Here is a 22,699-nt window from a genome sequence, read left to right on the forward strand (position 1 = left end):
TAAATACACTTTTCTGTTAAAAGATATAAAGAAGAGCTAAACGTGTATAGACAATATAATATTCAGATAAGCATTGCATTACCGTAAGAAAACATTTCCATGTGCAACAATAAAATAAATTTGCTATTTATTATTATTATTATTTTTATTATTGGAATCCTCATCAAGATATGTGCTAGTAGATGTATTTTAAATGGCACAACTTGACTCCCTTAACTTATTACTCTTACTACAGATTTGTAACTGCAGACAACACTTTCTGCCATATTATTTTTAATTTAATTAGCAGACATTGTTAACCAGGGCAAGTTACAGTTGAAACAAAATACACACATTTCACGATTAATCATCCAGATACAATATAGCAGGTTATAATTTAACTGAAGTGTGCACGTTTCAGTCATGGCGTTTATGGACTTATGGACGCATTTATTAAACCAGTCCTTAATCTCTTCCCAGTCTGTCTACAAGTCAATCACACATATCCGCTTCTGAAAGTGAAGCATTTCCTTAGTGGGTGTGACGGATGCTTACAGCCACGTCTATCAGCAGACAGTTAACCGTCAACAAAACCTGGACGCGTCCAGATGCTTAAGCCAGTGGAAATGGGGCATAAGTGTGAAAGCTCTCACCTTATACACAACAAAGCAGCCTGGCACTATATTATCTGTCAATGACACGTGACTGGAGAAAAAAACGTTAGCCAGTTATAAACAATAGGTAAGCATGATGCCTTTTCAGACACCACAATCTGTAATTGGTCATTTTAAAGTAGTTGGCAGATACCGATAATTACATTTTTTGTCTATAATCTGCCGATACCGATTGCTGGCTGATTAATCGGTGCATCCCTGTTTGAGTATCTAAGCACTTTTTACCTAACCGTTGATCATTATTCCTATATGGATTAAATGTCCAAGATGTATTTGATCTTGATAACCTGATCCCAAAACACTTTAGTATTTTCACACATACACAATTGTGGTCCTTAAAGGGTAACCCACTAGAAATCTAGAAATTCTCAGGTCACTGGTATCTAAAGACACTTGTAAACACACTAGTTATCCATTTGCAGAGCATTGGATTTGGACACAGAGTTGTGTAGGGCTGTGCTTGTTGTTGTAATTGGTACCTGGCTGCCATTGAGTCCCAGCCAGGGCTCTTGTCCATATGTAAACATCTCCCACAGGGTCACACCAAACATCCAGGTGTCACTCGCATGAGAAAATGTACGGGTCTTCAGGCTCTCAGGAGCACACCTGCAAAACAAATTCAATATTAGTTATTAACTCTTAAAACTCACCCCCATTTTCACTTGGTTGGACTTCTTAGATTTGCAAGTGTTTAATATGGACATTATAAGGAGTACAGGTAAGAAACATCTACCAAATGAAACTAGACAACCTGTACTATAACATTATGCATAGTTGATCATAATTAGACAAACTATATTACAGTACTACCAAGTTTTTTCAAAAAAACAAAATGCATTTTTTCAAGAACTTTTTACGTAAGCCTATGGGAAATCTTTATGTTTTTGTTGAAATACCACTCATAATGACATTTGGAGAAGTTGTTGGGTGAAAATACCATAAGAAATTAGGTAATAATGTGCATTTGAAAATAACTAGCCTATGTGAAAACAGTTTAAGAGCATGTGGGACCACTCAAATGAAAGCATACAAACAATAGAATCAGATTCTGCATTGTTGATCATGATTAGACACACTATATTGCAACACTACCACTTTTTTCCAAGATAATTCATAATTGATAATTATGCTATTATTTATGACATTTTAATTGAAAAAATTTCAATGTAAACCTATTTTTCTTACAATTTTCCCTTAAAGTACTAGTCAAAATACAACTTTCAAAACAAACTGGGTGAAAATTGGATTATAAACTGAAGGAGATCATTTATTTGTATGTATTAAAAATACCAATTCTAGAACCTGAGTAAATGTTTCCAATACTTTGCAAGTCAATATCTCCACACAGCAACATCTGATTTTAACAATCCTGGTATCATTTGAAAACTCTAAGTCTCTAATTTCCATTGATTTGCCAGATGTTTCTGGCTATAATAATGCCAGCGTTATTAATAGATATATCTCAACCCACCGGCGGGTTGAAAACAATGGGGCTGAGTATAAAGAGTTAAACAATGCTATCTGCTTTTGTTTTTTTAAGTTAATTGAAAACTGATTAATTCCAGTGAGAACTTACTGAGGATTCCAAATACATTATTGAAGTAAATTGTAAATATTATTTTGAACATCTTAATTTCAATACCCTCTTATGTCACACTCCACAAGAAAAGGTAGTCTTCTGCCTCTAATGTTAGATTACCCTATACTACTTTGTGTTAAAGTTTTCTGCAGCCAAGCAGTACTATGGTGTACTACAGAGCACAACTATGGTCTTTTTTCAGACAGTTTTCAAGGGTTACCATGAAAAAACTATGGCGTGAGACACATTCAAAGTCATGCAACTTGAATGGACCGTGAACTTTCTGCCAAGTCTGAGAACAGCACTGTGATTGTTTGACCTCCACTAGGTGTGGAAGCACCAGCTCACCAGGCAAAGGGGACCTTCCGGTGCTCCTGCATGACGTAGTGGTCGTCGTTCTTTGGCAGGGCCCTCATCAGTCCAAAGTCCCCAATCTTCACCAGGTCATTGGCGGCTAGCAGGATGTTGCGGGCAGCAAGGTCTCGGTGAATGAAGCGCTTGGATTCCAGGTAGGCCATGCCGTTGGCTATCTGGATGGCATACTGGCACAGTGTGGAGATCAGGAAATGCCCTTGGTTCTTTCTCAAGCGGTCCAGCACGGAGCCCAAAGGTGCCAGTTCTGTCACCTAATTAAGAAAATTGGACAATATAAGTTCAGCAGTCTTAATGTCATTATAGTAAATGTGTAAACATAAAATAAAAACATACATTTTTGGAAGATTGTTTGATTGTATAAGCTTTAATAGTACAGTTTCTACTATACTCCCTCAAAATGGAAATGTCATGGAGCTACAACCATCATTCTTACTATATTTCAGAAATTCAATATTTGTATTATTTTGGTGGTAAACTTACAATACAGTGTTCCTTTCTTTTGCAGTATCATTTAATTCTTTATAAGAAACCAAGGCTTTTATTTTTTGGTATTGTAAACATATGTATTAATCCTGTTTATCATACAGGACAAACATAGCTCTGTCCAAGTATGAGAGTACCCAACAACTAGCTTTTAAAATTAAAATAAATGTAAAAAGTCAGTCATTATTTGCATAATTTTGCTTTTGGAAGATAGCAGTAGGACTGAAACCAATACTCAAGACTATAAATGACAAGGTTGCAGTTAATCTTAAAGCAAAGAATCGTGATAACTGCAGCCAGCGCTGCATTGCAGAGTCAATATATTTTAGGCATGGTGGTGCCGTTTTTCCTTTTTCTTTTTTTACAGGGGTCTCGTCTTACCATTTTCATGGGGTGTGTGAGAACAACACCATACAGCCGGATCAGGTTCTGATGGTCCAGGGAGTGCATGGCATTCACTTCCCTTATGAAGTCATCCAAAGCGTCAGGTTGGTTGAGTACATCAGTTTTCAGACATTTCACAGCAACATTGATCTAATAAAAGAGAAACTGTCTAGCCAAGTGCAGTTCCAGTCATTGTCCTGCATACATTTAAGGAAACTAATGTAAAACAAGATAATGTTTAGGAGATTCACAGGATGGAACTGGGAAAGTATCTGACACTGCATAAACTGCTTGCAACATTTATATATTTTTATAGTTGATTTCTAGCCTATGATATTCCCCTGATGATTGATGGGCCTACAGTGAACATTTTATGAATGTTTTTCCCCTTTGTTTTGCTTTTTCCAGCTTACACAACAGGGACCTTATATCAGTTCAATGGTTTGAACTTTGCAAATGGGACTGGAACATTTTATATGAGAAAGCCAGAATGCATAATGCTCCCACAGTGATCTAGCTTCCTTTTCTGCTGTGTGCAAATTCACTTTCAACAAAAAGATTAGCTCATGCACTGTATATTTGCAGATGGTTACTGAAATTTCTGCTTCCATTATCTTGATAGTGTACAAAACAGGAAGGAAAAAATTTATAAACTTTGGGATCCTCAGCAGACTTCTACCCACTCAATGCCAAATGTGCAGCACCCTTGGGAACTCAAGTCTAAATGTTGCAATAGCTGAGCATAGACAATGGAGACCAATCAACCTTGGTGAATAGTTTTAATGGAATGTGCCATTGGGGAGTCCCTTTTAAGGATGAACTTTGAACTCACCACTTTCCCTGTTGGAGTGAGCCACTCCCCACGCTTGACCACTCCAAAGGAGCCATCACCCAGCTTCTCGAAAAGAGATAGGTCCTTCTCACTGATCAGGCAGGTGAGTGCCTGTTGGCCCTCTGGAGGGGGCGGTGTGGACACCTTGCGGAAGGTGGTGGCTGGCTGAGGCTGGAACTCCGCATCGGGCCTCTTCCCACTGAACACCTGGGGAGCCAGAGACAGAGGCTGCAGCTGAGAGTGATTCCATGTAGTTCCACTCAACCAGGCTCTTGCCAAAACATCTAACACAAAAACAGGTCCTAACCGAGCAGGTATGTAATACTCTGAGATTGTTTATATGCTTGTATCAAAATTATTTATATTTATTTCGCCCTAACTCTTCTCATCTCTCTCTCCCGACGCTTATGTTTCTCTAAAAATGCTTATGTTGATTCACACATGATTATTGCTTCTATATTGCTTCCATCTTGGTCAGGTCTATTTGGAGAAAACAGACTTGAATTTACTTACTGACTGGTTAAAACAAAAATGTGCAAATTAACAAATTAAAAATACAGCAATAACACTTATTTGTATATGCATAAAAGGATGAATAAATTAAAATTAATATCGTTATACATAGCCTATGTCTAGTATAAGAGAAGCCCAATCTGAAAATCAGCAAAGAAAAAAAAAATGATGTGTACTTGTCTAGTCAATGAGTGCCGATAACATATCTCTTTGTTTCCAAGAAAACATTATCTGTACTTAAAATAGTTTAGAGCTACTTTGTAAGAAGACACACTTCACTGAAGAACGGAAGTCTATCGCATCCCTGAACAAGACTGTAATTCTCAGCAACTTTTCACAACTGGATCCCCCCCTCACCTCCCCTCCAGACCCTATCAATTCAAAGTGGTGAGGTGTTGTTGGAGAGGACGCAGAACAAAACACAAAATTCATTACACTTTGCAGCCAGCCCACTTGAGAAAGGGGTGATCCCTGTAATGTTATCTGGTCACCACTTAAAGTATTACGATATCAAATTAACTTGAAAGGAAATGCTTCACAAAAAAAATATTGGCAGCAGGGGTTGAGGGGAGATGGAGTGTGTGTGTGGATAATTAAATTCTTCACACTAAAGTACAACTTGCAGCATTAACCATGCATTAACTTAGCAGTTTCAATTCAATTTAAAATTAAGTTTCAGTGCTTCGTAGTTCAGCCCACATAACCCTGAGGACTACAGTCATTACAAAAGTAATATTTTTATGCTCTCAAAAGCTCCAGTGATTGAGAGCCTGTACTTACAGATGAGGCCTATGTGACTTTGCAAGGTTTAATATATATGCTAGGTAGGCCAAACACAGCCTTGAACCTCCAGGGACTCCCTGATAAAGGCGAGGTGAGCGTTCCTCAGCCCAGAGTTGCTGGGGCTGGGGGGGGACAGATTACTATGTCTCAGGAGCCTGCCAGGAACAGAAACAAACACATGTAATTTTAGAAAGCTATCAATCCCTTGCTTCCTGTTAAGCTGTCCCAATGCCAGCGCCATGGATGCTGCTTTTAGAACCCCCTTACCCAGTGCTCAGCACAAAGGTCTGTGTATATAAAACTGTCAAAGCACAAAATGGCAGAGACATCTATTCTACCTGTTTGGGCTTAGAGGTTTGTGACTATTTACTATTAGGATAAACAAAGGATTAACTGCAAACTGTTAGCAAAACACAAGCTCTTTTAACAGATATGTTTTGTCACACTTCTCAGTTGAGGCTGCAGGGACTCATGTAAATGGCTCTAAAAGGCAAATGTATTTTGATAACAGGAAAAGACAGCATCATAAGGGAATAGGCTTTCTTTTGGTTTGGAAATCATTTATTATTTAAATAATTCTACTTCAAAAAGCATATATTTTATTTTCTTTAATGATTAATTAAATGTTGATGAAATTAATTGGTAAGCAAGACTGATTTTGTTAATCGTTATTATTATTATTATTATTAAACAAAATAATGAATTAAATATAAACATTTTAATGTATATATGAAAATACTTGAGCACTTGACGCTTCAACTCTTTCAATAAGGTATTTGCAATTTTTCATTTCCACGTGCAGACATGTTTTTTTTAATCTTTTAAGATTGTAACTCAAGATGTGAGGGTGTATCCTTCCCGCTGTTATGCGTCAGACATCGCTCTCGACTTCCGGATAAATGCCAATTTATGTGCACCTCTACCACATCAAAGTTCCAAAAAAGGAGTTTCACTAGCAACTATAAGCGACCTCATTTACATTGAAGGAACACAGATGAAGGAACCTACAGCAATGTCTAATCATTCAATTTACTCTTCAAAGTGGTTTATGTTTTTGCTCCAAAGTAAAAAAAAGCAAACAAGCAAGCTCCTTTTCCAGATCATATAATAGAAAATTAAACTTATAATAAAGTTAAAATAATTGCTCCTGGAACACTGCAACTACATTGCACGATGACAAATGCCAACATTTTAGCAAAAATGTGAGATCTGCCAACAGTGCGTTTCATATCTGTGTTTTTAGCTCACCCACCCAGTTAACTCGAGCCACATGCTCATGTTAATTTAAATTCCAATTACATGCTGGAATGTAAACCCAAAATTCCTTACACAGGACTCACTAGTTATTTAATTTTCTTTGAATTCAGGCAGTAGGTTTATAATGTCTGGGATACTGAAGTTGAATGCAGCACATTGTTCTAACATATTAGTTATGTTCAAACCTATTTTAATAATTTCCTTCCTCACCAATTTTCCTAAACCTAATTATTTAACAAGAATCAAAGGATTGTGCTTCTATCTGTTCATTTTTTTTTCCAAATTCAAATATAATTTATAATAATTATCTATGTAGAAGACTAATAAATGAAGGGTAACATAAATCACTTTTTTCACATTTGTTTAAATTAGATTCATGGCACATTGTGATTAAGAATAAAAGATTCACCATTTCATTTTCAATTGTCAAGAAATGGAATCACAATCACAAAAAAATGCCAGGATTACATGAGTAATGAAATTGACAAATCATCCAAGATGTACTCCATGTTGTTACGTGATACAAACCCCTTCTCAAAAGAATGTGATTTCAGAAAGAAAGGGGTTCACAAAAAGGCTAAAGTGAACCAGCAAAATAATTGAGTCCACACGCAATCCGAGTTTGTTAGGCAAACTCAGACAAATTATACCGAAAGAACTGAAATGAACAGAAGTGAGTTATAATATTTTGTATCTATTTATTTTTACCCCAAAAATGTGAAGTGAACTGCGAGTGTTAAAAGGCCCTAAACGTGACTATTACAATAAAGGATCTGAAGGGATACGTGCCTCTCCAGACGAGTCATTTTAAATCACTCCATACCTTGCTCATCCAGGACTTGCGTTTGCACAATGCTTTCCTTCTTTTGACAGCTTCCCACAACCGTCTCTGGCCTTCAAAAATACACAAAGTCAAAATGCCATCACACACGTTAATACCCATTAATTTCAGACAAATTATTCACTGAGGATTTTCAAAGAAACAGTACTGGTGAATTTCAATATGATGTCTTCAGCTGCACTTGGCAGCATTAAAGAAAAATAACCAGTAATAAAACCTCTCAAACCTCTCATTTGGATTACAAATTAGCATTTTTTCCTTGTTGCCTTTGTAAGTATTTATAGACAATTTATAACATAGAAATGTTAACAAAATGCAGCTTTAAAATGTGAAAAAGTAACAAAAGTTTTGGCAGGGAAGCCAGCATAGCTTTGTCTGGTGATGTAAAGAATGTGGCATTTCTTTTCAATAGTTATGCGTTTAATGAGTTATTAACCTTTTTAGTTTTTGTTTTTAATAAAACATTGATGGACTGAAACTATTTATCTATATATAAACAATTATTCCTGTAGAATGCAATGGTCATTCTGTGTCAGCAGGTCACTCAGAGGTCACTGCAGAAGAAATCTTGGGAGCTCAAATGTTTTGGAAGGACACGGGAAACTCCCACAATGGGAGCTACAGCACAGGAAGCAGGTGCTCCACGCAGATCAGTTCAAGCATTGCTGTGCCAAACCCATGTGAGACGAACATGCGGTTTTCATTTAAATAAACAATGCTAGGACTTCTTTTGCTTTCAACATCCAGAGCTCTCCGAGTCTCTGTGAAATATGATTAGAATATCAATTTGATTTAATTTATAGTTGTTTTCAAAACATTTCTGTTGACATTACTGGAGAGTTTGGAGGTTTGGTTCCTTTTTTTTTCATTCCAGAACAGATAACCATCAAATACCATTTTTTATTTATGCATATAAAAAAACTCTTTGCAAATTCCCATTTTCCGGGGCAACTTAAAATTGTTACAATATGTAATTTAATTTTTTACGTAACTTATACAACTGGGTTTTACTGTAGCAATTTTAGGTAAAGCACCTTGCTCAAAGGTACAACAGCAGAGTCCCCCACCTGGGATTGAACCCACATCCCTCTGCACAGGGTCCAGAGCCCTAACCACTACTCCACACTGCTGCTGCTGTACATTATATTATTAATATGATATATATATATATAGATATTACAGCAGTGATACGAGAATAATTTAGGAATAATTTCAAGCAAAGGCTCGTCGCAGTGTTTAAGCTTCAATTTGTTTAGTGAATGCATAGTGAATGCATTATCACTATATTTCTTCCCTAATAACAGGATAAATATGTGTTCAACACACACCTGGCCGCCCCATGCCGATCTTCTCCAGGTCTTCATTTTTTACGTAGTCGAAGTGAGAGAGGCGGGTGACATTGAGGTCATCGCGGACTCTTAGGAAATACTGCTGTAGCTGTACTTCCATCAAGAGTTCCAGGAGCCACTCCGTCCCCTCATCTGACTGCATGCTACTGCCCAGCTTCTGCATAGGAAACAAATGGCGGTATATGAGAACACTGCACTGCTCATTCACTTTCAGCTACCCTTAATAAACATAGACACTAAGATCTTTCAAAAGGCTTCGTGCCTTAAATAATGCTCCAGATTTCACTGGTAGGAAATGGTAAATGACCGATACCCGATGGTTCTGCACTTGACCAAACACAAGCGTAGGGTACAGAACCCAAATTTTGGGGTTTAATCATTTAGCTAAAGATTAATCCTGCCGGAAACTTTTTATTTTTTTATTTTAACACCAGACAATTACCAAAAGTCTTGATAAGGGAATGGGATTTCTCTCATTCTCTACAATTTCTGTTTTTGTTTCCCTTTTATATGCTTGTAAGAAATCAGCCGCTTTCAATTACTATCCTGTCTCCCTCCCCATCCGTTCCTTATTTAGTTAAGAATGCTACTCCATGTTATTTTTTAAATAATGCCTTCATAACTGAACTCCCATAGCAACTACAGGCACTGACACTAGCTAAGAAAGCTTCACAGGATGACTGAAATGTCAGATCCTAAGTCAGAGTAATTAATTTGTTTTTGTCACATTCACTAATCATTTGCGCATGTTAGCAATTACAGCCTGCTACTCACATCAAAAAGATGAAGAAAACAAAACCTTTTCCAAGACTTTACATTCCAAACGATAACATATGGTATTTTCCTGATGACCGTCAACAACTCTAAATAAATAAGTTGGCATTTGACGTCTGGATCTGGATAACACAGTCACTGTTAATAATGGCAATGGGTTGTTTTTAATTTGTGTACGTCTCGTTGAGCATTGCTAAAGCATATCAATTTAATGCACTGCTAAATCTTGGAAGGGAAAAATTACAGTTAAGCAAGTTGTGGGTTTTAACTGAGCACACAGGATCTGGAAACACAATCCGATTTAACTACACTGGGTATGAGTCTTGCCGGCCTTTCCTGTAGGTGGGCGACCCTGAATAAATACTGCCAGTGCCTGACTTTGACCATGCAGCCAGTGTGTTGTTTATCTCCATGGAAACCTACTGATCCAGAGGGTCCAAGGCCTGAAATCCCTGTCATACACTGTGGCTTTTTATAGACCTAACTATGTTGCCCCAGTCTGACTCCCAGGGCCTGCACTGCAGCACTCCAGTGAGAGACAGAGATGGAGAGAGACCCTGAGGTAATTAAAGAACGCTCAAGCTGCCATTTCCCTCACTTGGTAGCATATCATTCCGCATGGTGAATTATGTGGAAGCCCAAGCATTTGTACATGTCAACATGTTCTCACAACTTTAACTTTACAAGCGGATGGACGCTAGCATGTCAGGGAGACCAGCTCTGCACAGGCACAGCACACTAAAAGGTTTGGTAATACATTGTTAGGAAATTATAACAACTGACCAATAACACATCCTCTTCTAAAGACATATCATGCATTTTCCAAGAATCTTAATCTGTTTATTTAAACAAAAAGAGACAAAACAAGCATGCTCCTGACAGTGGTGGTGGTGGTGGGGTGGGTGAAGTACTATATTCAACCCAACAGTATTCCCAAGTCACGTCATAAACGTTAAAGAGAAAAGTAAGCTACAGTGGGCCGCAGAGACAAGATGCCACTGAAATCCCAGCACCCTCACCGTTAGACATTTGGAGTGAGTCGCCCCCTATAAAGGGGACTGCTTTAATGTTATAAAATTATAGTAACACTAAACATCAGTAAAGTTTGGAAGTTTCCTTCCTTTCCTTCCTCTAAAAATACAGTAAAAACCCTAGTAAGAATTAGTAAAGCATACTCCCCATAACAACAGATGGATCTTTTCTTAAGTGATGCTCACCACAACATTTAAAACTGGAAATACAGCCAACATTTTTGTAGGAAGTGCATAATCAGTGCAATGTGCAGTGAATGCATTGACAGTAAAAGCATTACAGAAAATAAACATTACAGCTGTTCCTTTCAAGCTCTTGCAGTTATCAGGTTGGACCTTACCTTTTGGTTACACACAGCCAGGAGAAAAAACAATAGGAATACATATTTTGAGTACAAAAGACAATATTCTCAGTCATGGGAAAAATTAAGAAAAAAAAAAAAAAGTTTTTCTTTTCTTAAGATGACACACTGTTTATGACAATATCTGCAGCTGTTCACCAAAAAGAAAAAAAAAGATGTAGATGTAGATAATACAATGTGCGCCTTTCAAAATTCACTAGTGTTGGCGGAAGCTGCACATACTGTTTAGCTTGTGTTACTTTTAACAGTGGCGTGGGGAATGTCAGTTTGGGAGTGCCAGATTTGCATGTTATTTCCCTGAGATTTGTTACAGTACCTTAAGGGAAACTCATCGCTCCCAACTCTTGACAACTACAGATGCTGACATCACAGATGATGCTTGTCAAAAGGAAAGGGTTTAGTCTTTATAGACCAGATTTCACATCCATTATTCCCTGAAGGTTTACTTAATCACCACTTTAAATCTTTCCTAAACAAATGACAGATACATGTAACACAATTCTAATTGAAAACATATACATGTCAGATGAATTAAGGATGAGTATTTAATGGCTGCTTTTTTAAAACAATATAATTGTCACTTATTTTAAGCATGCAGATGAATTTAAATTCATTGAAAATATAACTTGAAAACAGATTTAAAAAAAAACATTTAAATTACAAAGTAAGATTATAGTGTTTATTTTCTGGTTTTATGGAATAAGTGAATAGGATGTTATCAAACAAACCATAAATTAGACTGCTGTACAATGTGTAGGACTATGTTTTGTTAATGGAGGTTAAAATTAATTTCTGCTGACTTCTGCCCCCATTTATCCCAGTATATTCCACCTCCGTGTTAAACAACTGACACCGATTGCCATTCTTCCTGACCCTTTCTATATTAAGTAGTAAAGCATAAGTATTGGCAAAAATATGATCTGGCTGTTGAACAGTGACTGAAAAAAACAACAATATAAAAGACCAAAAGGTGCTACAACAACAAAAAAATCCTTCAAGGGGTAGAGCAAAAATAAACATTTGAATGGGAAAAAAAAAACATATATGACTTGTTTGTGTAAGAACCGTGACACAGGGATAGCATGCCACAGAATTCAAGATCAAGTTACGTTCAGGTCAAGGTGTATTGCAAGGAAGACACCACTGCAATACATGTTGCAAAATAAAAATTAAATAAAAACTGACAATCGATAGAACTAAGAAAAATAGAATACCTGCAATTTTCCAGAAGATTTGTTGTAACAAATGTAGCATTGTACAAAAAAGTATATCATCGTATGAGGTTTTATCACTCTCACACACATTGTTCAGCATGACCAAAACATAAATAATCTGTAACGTATCTCTGCCACACATTCCCCTTCAATTATGTTATCTGGTAGGTAGGTAGACACAGAAATGAATATACTGAATGAGTTTCTGTGCAAAATAATGATAATTTTGTTTTTCATATCTGTGGTATTTACTTGCAGTGCCTCCGAATTCAATACAAAGATGCAAACTCCTTTAAAAGAGACATGAAGTTTAGCATCTACGACTTACTCTGTACACATGAAAGTGTGCGAGAAAAGGGATTGATTTCTTGAGCTTATCAAAGCGCCGCATCCTTGCTGTGGGATCCAGCAGTGTCAGGAGAATAACATCAAAGTCGTGCGATCCCAGGCCAGGGAATGTCCATCGGAAGCAGGGAAGTTTCTGCTACTCTGCACGGAGAAAGCAGTTCAGAACGCATGGAGAAAGCATTCCACACATCAACTCCTGCAGTCCACCAGCAAAATGCCATCGCTTGTCATTCCACTGAAGTTGTGAAAAGCTCGAGTTCACTGCTGGAATCCAGTTGACAGGTCACGGAAAACAGTAAAAAAAAAAAAAAAAAAAGAGTCAAGAAAAGCTGCTAACTTGGTCCAGCTTTTAATAATCCCGGAGTCTTCACGGTTTCCATGGGTTTCAAGTCCATCTTTTTTCTGGAATTCCGTAGCCAGCCTGACACTTTACGTCCACTGATGAATTCCTTGTAGCTTTCCTTCAAAGTCCTGTTTTGTACTTGTTCCCCCTCCCTTTCCTTCCTTCAGTTCATAGATGTAGTCCACAACGCACTATAAATAGCAGCACAATGCTTGTTCTAGCTGGCTCCCTATTGAGACAAGGTCTAGCTTTTGATCTGAAGGAGTGCTCAAAAATTGTAAAAAAAAAAAAATAGATCTCCCTCACACTTCGGACGAAGTTGCATGTTATTCCCTTTAAACAGAGTTGGCTATTTGTTCTCCTCCTGCCTGTCTGGAGCACTGTGGTTTTGCAATTCCTGCATTAGACAGCTCCCAACAGCACTGTAAGTGCCCCCTGTCCTGCATTCTGCCTAGCTTAGCTCGCTGGTTAAACAGAGACTCTATGGTATTCGGATGGAATACTATTTGATCGGGAGCCAAGAGGTCAGATTTAACTGCAGGATGGAGAGTTCATTTCCTGTGGGCCCCCTTATGTTAGGATCTTAACAAGTTCTCTCCCTCTCTCTCTCTCACTCTCATTATACTACTATCCACTCCTCCACAGCAGCAGTTTATCTTCTTCATTTGGTTCCGGTTTTGTTTCCTCCCTATGCATTTCCACAACTGTTGTCTTTATCGTAATAATGTACTTCCCACTTTTCCAAAGAGGCGTTCTATTCTTTGCCAGGGTCATTAGATTTAATGTTTACTTTAAATGCATGTCATTTTTGGTTTGTTTGTTTTAATGCCAAAAAAATGCTACTTATAAAACTAGTTTCCAAGTAGGAGGAAGGGGAACAAGTAGTATAAGTGTATGATGTTGAGGGTATGATCAGTGACGAAAAGTCATAAAATACTGCCCAGGGAATATGTGTGGAAAGGATTAGATAACTGGGCTACATTAGGCATGACCAAATCAAGAGTTTCCCTGGCTGAACATTGTACTCCAAGATTAAGGAAGTGTTTCAATCAGGATGCACTATATTCATATCGCAATGCAGCCTGTTCAGCTAATCTAAAAAGGTATTTCAAGAAGTTGATGGTTGAAATTATGTAATGAAACACAATATTCTAGAACTAGTTAACTGACTGCAATTGTTTGTGTGTAACAACCATACACAGACTATGTCTTGAGAACGTCTTTAAATCTGTTTATGCACAAAAACTTGATTTGTTTTTAAAGCACAGCAAAAGATCTCTTTTTCACAGAGAAAAGCATCTCCAGAATAAAAATGAAATTATAAATGTGCATACAAAAAAGCAATCTGAACCCAATTCAACTAATCATTCTACAGTGTATTTTAACACAAAGAAACATGCACACACAATATATATAAGAAAGAGCAATAGAGTGTTTGAGTGTGTGAGATGAAAATAAAAACAGGCAAGATAGAAAGACCCATCAGCCCACCTCAGGAAAAAAATATAACACTGTTGTAATAACATTACTACAGTGGAATGTGCTGAAAATAATTCAAGTCACTCTAAATGTTTCAGTTTAGTTAAAATGGTCAACTGTAACTAAGAGCGAAGGTCAGATTTCTAAGAAGTGATCTAATAGATCAGTGAAGATCTTTATTTGACACTGTACTTAAAAAAAGACATCTTTCCACAAAAATCATATTTTTCTTGCACCTTTAGATAAATGAGCAACATCTGCAAACTTACAGCCTATCATGATTACTCTTTAGTACAAAACCCATTGAATTCTTCCTAGATTAGCTGTACTTAAAGACATCGGACAAGACAAACACTATTACTTGTGAAGAGCTTTATAGATACTTACCAACTTAAAATGGCAAGACCTGTGATTTTATAAAAGGAACCACACAGATTCAGTCTTTGATTATTAGAGGTAAGAGGTTGTAATGGGTTTGGCTTTTTAATTTTAAATGTGTGAATTAAAGGTTTGCTTAATCCTAGAATGCAGTTTTCTAATTTGGCCACAAGATGTCATCAAACACTTTATATTGCAAAAAACCTGCCCTAAAACACTGCAATTGGTAGAGACGGATATGCAACAGACAATACGTTTAAATTAGATATTACATATTACTGCTTATGGGCAATATACTGAATACATAATAATAACTGTACACCATTGGCTACATATTATCCAACATATATAAATTAATTAAATATGAATATGGATATTCTCTCAACTGTTCATTTTTCATCATTTGAAACCTTGACATGGAAAATCACAGGACAGTGGGAGGCTGCAGAAAAACCCAAGTTTTTCTCTGCACTACCCACACCCTGTAGGCTATTTCCTTACAATAAAGAACTAAACTCAGGAACAAATTAAGTTCTTCCTCTCTGCATCAGGGTAAAAGTTATTTGATATCTTTAAGCTACATAGCTAATACCCATTTCAATTTATGTTAAGGTTGTTAAAAGACTTCTGTCTTAAATCAAAACACAGTGGGATTAAAAAAAACATGGTCACCTGGAAACCTATTATGACAGGTAAATTAGATATACAACTCTGACACACACATTATTATTTTTTAAATAATTTTCAAAAGAAAATAACCACTTAATATACACCGATCAGCCATAACATTATGACCATCTGCCTAATATTGTGTAGGTCCCCCTTTTGCCGCCAAAACAGCCATGACCCGTCGAGGCATGGACTCCACTAGACCTCTGAAGGTGTGCTGTGGTATCTGGCATCAAACGTTAGCAACAGATCCTTCAAGTCCTGTAAGTTGCGAGGTGGGGCCTCCATGGATCAGACTTGTTTGTCCAGCATATCCCACAGATGCTCGATTGGATTGAGATCTGGGGAATTTGGAGGCCAAGTCAACACCTTGAACTCGTGATTCATCAGAGCAGGCCACCTTCTTCCATTGCTCCGTGGTCCAGTTCTGATGCTCACATGCCCATTGTAGGCGCTTTCGGAAGTGGACAGGGGTCAGCATGGGCACCCTGACTGGTCTGCGGCTACGCAGCCCCATACGCAACAAACTGTGATGCACTGTGTGTTCTGACACCTTTCTATCAGAACCAGCATTAACTTTTTCAGCAATTTGAGCTACAGTAGCTCGTCTGTTGGATAGGACCACACGGGCCAGCCTTTCCTCCCCACGTGCATCAATGAGCCTTGGCCGCCCATGATCCTGTCGCCGGTTCACAGCTTTTCCTTCCTTGGACCACTTTTGATAGGTACTGACCACTGCAGACTGGGAACACCCCACAAGAGCTGCAGTTTTGGAGATGCTCTGACCCAGTCATCTAGCCATCACAATTTGGCCCTTGTCAAAGTCGCTCAGATCCTTACGCTTTCTCATTTTTCCTGCTTCTAACACATCAACTTTGAGGACAAAATGTTCACTTGCTGCCTAATATATCCCACCCACTGACAGGTGCCATGATAACAAGATTATCAGTTGTTATTCACTTCACCTATCAGTGGTCATAATGTTACGGCCAATCGGTGTATTTCACTGGTATTATAGCTTGTAAAGTCCTTTGGAATGTTCATTATTTGTAGAAATGCATGTGGAGTTTCCATGTCTCAAAAGGAGATCATTTTGATTGTATATCCATTGTTCCCCTTCACCAAGCTGAACAATCTGCAAGTGAAGCTGACAGAAAAGTCAATGTGTTTTAAAGAGTTACAGAGCTCAATCAACAGACACAGAAAAAGCAGTGGCTAGGCACACAAAAGTAGCCAAGTCAGAAAACAAGTAGAAGAGTGGTTCACAATGTCTGAAAGTGTAGACCCAACCTTTTACATTATTTCAGTAATACTGTTGAAAACTGACTGGAGGAATATTGTGCTGATATTTGTGGTCTATTCCAGATTTGCCATTCTAGGTCATTCCAAAGAAATCCTATTAGACTGAGGTCAGGATGCTAAAGAGGTCCATAAAATGTTTTCAAAGCTGTTCTCCTTTGAACCACTGTGATACACTCCCAGCTTAGAATATTGGTACATTAATCTGTTGGTAGATGTTGAAAAATGCAGAAAATAACACCATCTGCACTGGCTACCATAGTGTTCTTAACAAAATATATAGCTCATGACCTCTGGTTCAATTCATTCCTGGCAGAGGATGGCATATACAATATCACATTTGTTAACCTCGTGGATCACATTTTAAAATAAGGTGATACCTCATTAATTCACATATTAATACCACAGGGTTAACACATGAATAGGTTGTGCACTTCATCTGATTTCTGATGTTAATCACATGTGAACAAGGTTAGGGTTCATGTGCTCAACATCAGAACTCAGACAACTTGCATGAGGAATTGAAGTATTAATCCTGTGGAATTCCTATATTCATTCATGTGGAATCTTATTTTAAAGTTTTACCACATAAGGTGTGTTTTTTTCCCCACAGATCCACACCAAATCACTGAAATGCGGTTCAAGTGAACATGAAGCAGTCCAGAAACAATGACAGACACTGTGTGGCACTGTGGAGTAAACTACACTACAGTAACTCTTCACATTTGAAGAGAGTGTCAAGTATTCACTTACAGGGGCCCATCGGCTTGATTGTGCAACTAAATGGAATAGCAAGCAATGGAGGACAACTAAACAATGAGCAATAGATGCATGCCGTCAGTCTGCCAGGCAAGCACCATCATACTGTACTTGAATTGGCCTGTTCCACCTTCCACAGGAGTACTCCTGTAAGTAGGTGGAAAACTACCATATGTCATATGCACAACTCTTTTGAAGCAGAGCCTTTTATTTGTTTTGCGTCCGCCTGTCCCTTTGTTCCAACCTGTATGTGAAACCTGCAGTTCCCAAAGTGCTTGGGCTGCAGTTCTCTGGCTGCTCTCGGAGTGGCAGCTCCAGCTTTCTTCTTGAAATTCACTCCACACCTCAATGCGGAGGCAGGGAAATGGATACAGCTGGGGACTGGTAATGCCCATGCAGAGAAGTCAGTGACTATAGTAACAGACAAACACAAAATATACACTTTTATGTTGTTGTTGTTTTGTTAATTCAGCCAGCAAAGTCCACAATCAACAGCTGAAGAGGTGGGGAAAGCTGCTTTTAAATGACACTGTATCAGGCACAAACAGAGCTTGATTTCAATAAAGCAGGCTGTTCCTGTGGATTTATTTAAATACGGCTACAATAAAGAAAAAAACACTCAAATGCCCTGAGTTAAGTGCAAAAGGTTATAGGAAGAAAATACACGAAGTTTAGACCTTGAAAGTTAAGCAAAATACCAAATCAACCTGATCGCTTACAGTATTAGAAATGGGAAAACTATGAATTACGAATGCACTGATTCTAGAAAACAATTGTTCTATCATTTTCAGCACAAATCATTTTCAATCCTGCTAACCAACGCGTAAAAACGGTTTTAATGTAGTAGCTGGATTAAAGTGTTTCCCATCATTTTCTACAATCGGGTGGGGGTTTGTAGAGCTTTAGCTCACACTGCCCTAGAGACAAGTCAAGCCCCACGCGTGCTGCTTTTAAAATTAAATTCTTCAGCGGGGGGTGGCATTAGTAGGAAATGCAAAGCCCTCTTTCCTCCCCCCATAGTTGAAAAGAGAAATAAAAAGCAAAGATAACCAGATGTTAAGACAATGGTGTTGTATTAAAAGTGCAATGCACAAAGGGATGGAAGGACAGAGAGGGGGTTTGTTCTTTCAGTGCAGGAGAAACCCAGGTGCTGTGAGTCATCTCCCCTGAGCAGAGCAGTCTGAGGAGAATGACCACAGCGTTTGGTTTGGGAAGCATGTTGCTTGAGCTCTAATGAAGGGGAGAGTGACGTGAAAAAAGGATATGCTGACAAAGTGAGAAAGGCATCTTATAACCACTTAAACAAATAACCAGACGTACAGTAGCTGCATTATACAACTGAGAATACAGGATCCGAAAACTGTCTGAACCACTAGCCCATAGTTGGTAAATCCAGAGGCAGCGAGAGTCATCCGACACACAAAAGCCTTGCTGCTATGCATACGCCAGTGTCCCTCTTGAAATGGATTGCATGGGACTACTTTCTTAAAAATCCTTCCAACCCATGAGGAATCAACAATGTGAGAAGTTATTAAAAGGAAGTTATTTAAATAGTTTTAGTAACATAAGGTGATGTGCAATTATTTTCATTTGCTTCTTTAAGGCTTCCATGCGATCAAGATATGCCCGAGGCTTGAAGTGGACTACTCTTTACCTTTCTTAGGCCTGGTTTGGAATCATCCCCATGTCACAAGTGAAACGAGACACTGTCACACTAGAGTAGCTTCTGCAGTGAGTATCAGGATATTGCCTCATCATTCTGCACTGGAGGAAGGACTGAAGCAAGGGCCAACAAAAGTCATGGGTGAATTACCACAAACTCAACACCTGGTTATCAGTTCAAGGTTATCAAACCAGGGCTTTAAGTAGGATTCAAAATGCAAGAAGCAAAAAGACAAAATGCCTTGATATCACTTGCATAACTTGATAGTCAGCAGATCTATGCAGAATAATACATAATGCAGAATTATAATTATAAAAATAATTATATTAATAGCAGTCTAAAAACATATACATGTTTATAAGGGCAAGATGCATTTATGATAAATATGCAGCCATGCAGTCAGAGGCAAAAAACATAGGATGAGGTAATACTGTGCAAAATAGCCGTGAACAAAAATGACCATAGAATGGCAGTAGGATCCTAAAAGGGTCACATGCATCATGCCTCTGGCAAATTCAATCATGACTCTTCACTTTCCCCTGCATTAGAAAAGATCGATAAGTGCTTAGAGATATACTAATAAGTGCTTTTTAAAGCAATGTCTATAACTATAGGCCTATAGCCCGTCAAATATAAAGATTGCATCAGAATTCGAGGACTCTAGCTGAATCAAATTTAAGCAAGATATATGGTTATTTTTACTAACCCACACAGTTTGGACTGTGTTGTATTTAAAGTACACATACACACACACATACAATACTTAAATTAACATCTCTCTGGATAAATATACTTCCTACGTAAAAAGAAACTCCAATCATTTTCCAATCCTTCCAATAAAAATGTAACATTTATTTTAGACACTGTACAATATTAACAATACTGCTTCTTTCTCTGAAATGTGTTCATTGTGGTAATGAATAGATGACCGAATGCTTTCTCTCTCATTTTCAAAAGCCTAAGATTTCCCTCTTGTCTTGGCTAGACTAGACTGGTACCTACTGGCACCATGCACTCAGACATGGGCTTTCTTTGGCATCAGTGGCAAAAATAACAAAACAAAGGGTTACTATCAAGTACAGTACAGTATTGCCTTCTTTCACCCTTGCAACACATCACCCATTTACCAAATGAAGTAAGAACAATACCAGTAGTAAAGTCATTTCTTTTAGTCATTGTTTATGGTGATTAAAAAAATGGGTTGGTAATCAGCATAATAAGGGGCTTTATTAATGCATTTACTTTTTAAACTAAGGTGGGCAAATTAAACATTGCTCTGTATAAGGTCAATATAAATCCTGCACTACATGCTTGGTTATTATTATTTTGCTCCTCTGACAGGAAAGGTTGCAATGTCTTGTAAAGTAATACATGCGTTTGAATTAAATAGACATACATGCTGGCCTAAATACATGAATGCACACACACACATGAATACATCAATCCATCACTGAATAGGGTGCATTAGAAAAGTACCAACTAAGAGTAAACAAGAGAGCTCGGCTACTGCAGCACAATAAAATAAAGAATGAGTATACCTCTTCTTCATCACTTGGAAGCCGCTGATATTCAGAACATTCCCCCATGCCTGGGTCTTTTCAATATGTGCTCTCCAATAAGTGCCTAGCTCTCTCTCTCCAGCTGGATCTCAAGGTCGTTTTTGTTTGTTTCGATTGTTCGATTTATTTTGAAAATCCTTTATTTATTCCCTGCCGAGCCTCGATATTCCTCTTTTGCCTCTTCATAACCTTTTTGTATTTTTTCTTTCCTCAAATAGATCCTTCAGGAGAGGTCAGAGCGACACACACTGCAGGCTGTACACAGACACACAGATTGCATTCATGGTTTAGCACTTTGCCGCAGCTTTGCTCTTAGTGTTCAAATATATCTTCACAAACAATTTAGTGACCTGCTAAGACTGCAAAACAAATTAAATCCCTGTTTTTTTGTTTTTTTCAAATTTCCTCCGGTTTTCTCCCTTGCCTTTTTTCTTTCTTCCCCTTCTTCTCCAGGTCACCTTCTCAATAGCTGCCTGCTCTGCTCCCGAGTTTACAACTGCAATTCTCTGAATTTCCAAACTGATTGCTCTGTCGATGCCAAAGGCTAATCCCCTTTTCTCTTTTTCTTTCTACCACCTCGGTGCAGCAGCCTCACACACTAACCCCCCCCCCCACTGTTGTATCCAAAATGTTGCATCGCCACAGACTTTAAAAAAAAGTCCCCCCTCCAAAAAAAAGACTAATTAGAAACAATCCTGCTTCAGAGTCTCAAATGAGGGAAGAAAAACATGTCTGCTAAAACACCTCTGTGCATTTAGAGAGCGTGCCATCTGTGACGGTGCACAGCAGACATCTGGATGGATGAGGCTGTCTGCATGATTTCTGATCTCCGCTCACTCGCACTGACAATGTTTACTGTTTACCGTCTGTCCTGATGGCTGATGCTTTTGGGAATCCTCTGTACATGCTTAATGAACCAACTCACTACTGCCTTTTAATTTCCCACTTTTCACAAATCCTGTCCTAAAAAGGCTTATTTTCTTACAGTCCCCTGGATGCTCTTTTTTTTTTTTTTCATGATTATTTTGCTTTGGGTTTTGTTTTGGGTTTTTTGATCACAAAGGACATTAAGCTTTTGAGATGAAGCACCCAATCCATGTCTGGTTTTAACCACTCCAGATTGTCACGTGTTCTAACATGCACACATATCTATAGCACAGAATAATTCATTGATTTCCTCCTTGGAATAATTCTGAACAATACAGACCAAAAACAGGAATATCTGAACTTCCCTTAGTACAATTTCCCAGTTTACATTAAAGGTTTGATGTGTTCTGGTCTCAAATAGCCTTCTTTTCTAAATGTTAAATGTTTTCCTTGTATGACGTGAAAGAGAATAGCATTCTTACTGTGCAGAAACAATCCGATTCCATAGGGTTTACAGCACATCAACACACTACCCTGAGCTGCAGTAAAAAAAAATCGTGCATTGTATTCATGTCTTCAGAGATGGGGAAGAAAAAAATATATGCATTAAAAAAAAGATGACCAGCCTGGCCTACTTATATTTCACAAATCATTTGTTTGTTTTTATATTCTGCCGTTCCTCCCCCAGAGCTGCACTAGTCCACTAACACAGGGCTGAATTCAATCCTCGAGCTTCACATCTGCATCAGTACCAAATTAAATCTATTGTTGCCATGCGATTTTCTTTTTTATCATGCTCACCCCCCCCTCCTCCCAGCCTCCCCCCTCTCTCTACATTCCCCGTTTCCTTCCCTCAGCAACTAACAGACCAAATCTGGCAGCTGGAAAGGATTGAGCGAGGGCAT

The 22,699-nt window shown here is 38.1% G+C and overlaps 1 protein-coding gene across 6 annotated transcripts in view; it reads right to left on the reverse strand.

Annotated features, from left to right (window-relative positions):
* Positions 1 to 22,699, reverse strand: part of tnk2a (tyrosine kinase, non-receptor, 2a) — a 55,969-nt gene that overhangs the window by 11,957 nt on the left and 21,313 nt on the right. For 2 of the 6 annotated variants that reach the window (XM_066708969.1, XM_066708968.1), the window contains exons 3-8: positions 9,029 to 9,206; positions 7,683 to 7,753; positions 4,307 to 4,534; positions 3,472 to 3,624; positions 2,581 to 2,858; positions 1,133 to 1,259 (exon numbers count right to left, since the gene is read on the reverse strand). In XM_066708969.1, the coding sequence (XP_066565066.1) occupies positions 1,133 to 1,259; positions 2,581 to 2,858; positions 3,472 to 3,624; positions 4,307 to 4,534; positions 7,683 to 7,753; positions 9,029 to 9,191 (1,020 nt within the window). In that variant the 5' untranslated portion in view covers positions 9,192 to 9,206. Of the gene's footprint in view, positions 1 to 1,132; positions 1,260 to 2,580; positions 2,859 to 3,471; positions 3,625 to 4,306; positions 4,535 to 7,682; positions 7,754 to 9,028; positions 9,207 to 12,758; positions 13,781 to 22,699 lie in introns of those variants that run through there. The other 4 variants (XM_066708964.1, XM_066708963.1, XM_066708966.1 and 1 more) reach the window with 4 other exon arrangements.

This window comes from Amia ocellicauda, chromosome 7 (assembly GCF_036373705.1).
Source record: "Amia ocellicauda isolate fAmiCal2 chromosome 7, fAmiCal2.hap1, whole genome shotgun sequence".
NCBI classification, from domain to species: Eukaryota; Metazoa; Chordata; class Actinopteri; order Amiiformes; family Amiidae; genus Amia; species Amia ocellicauda.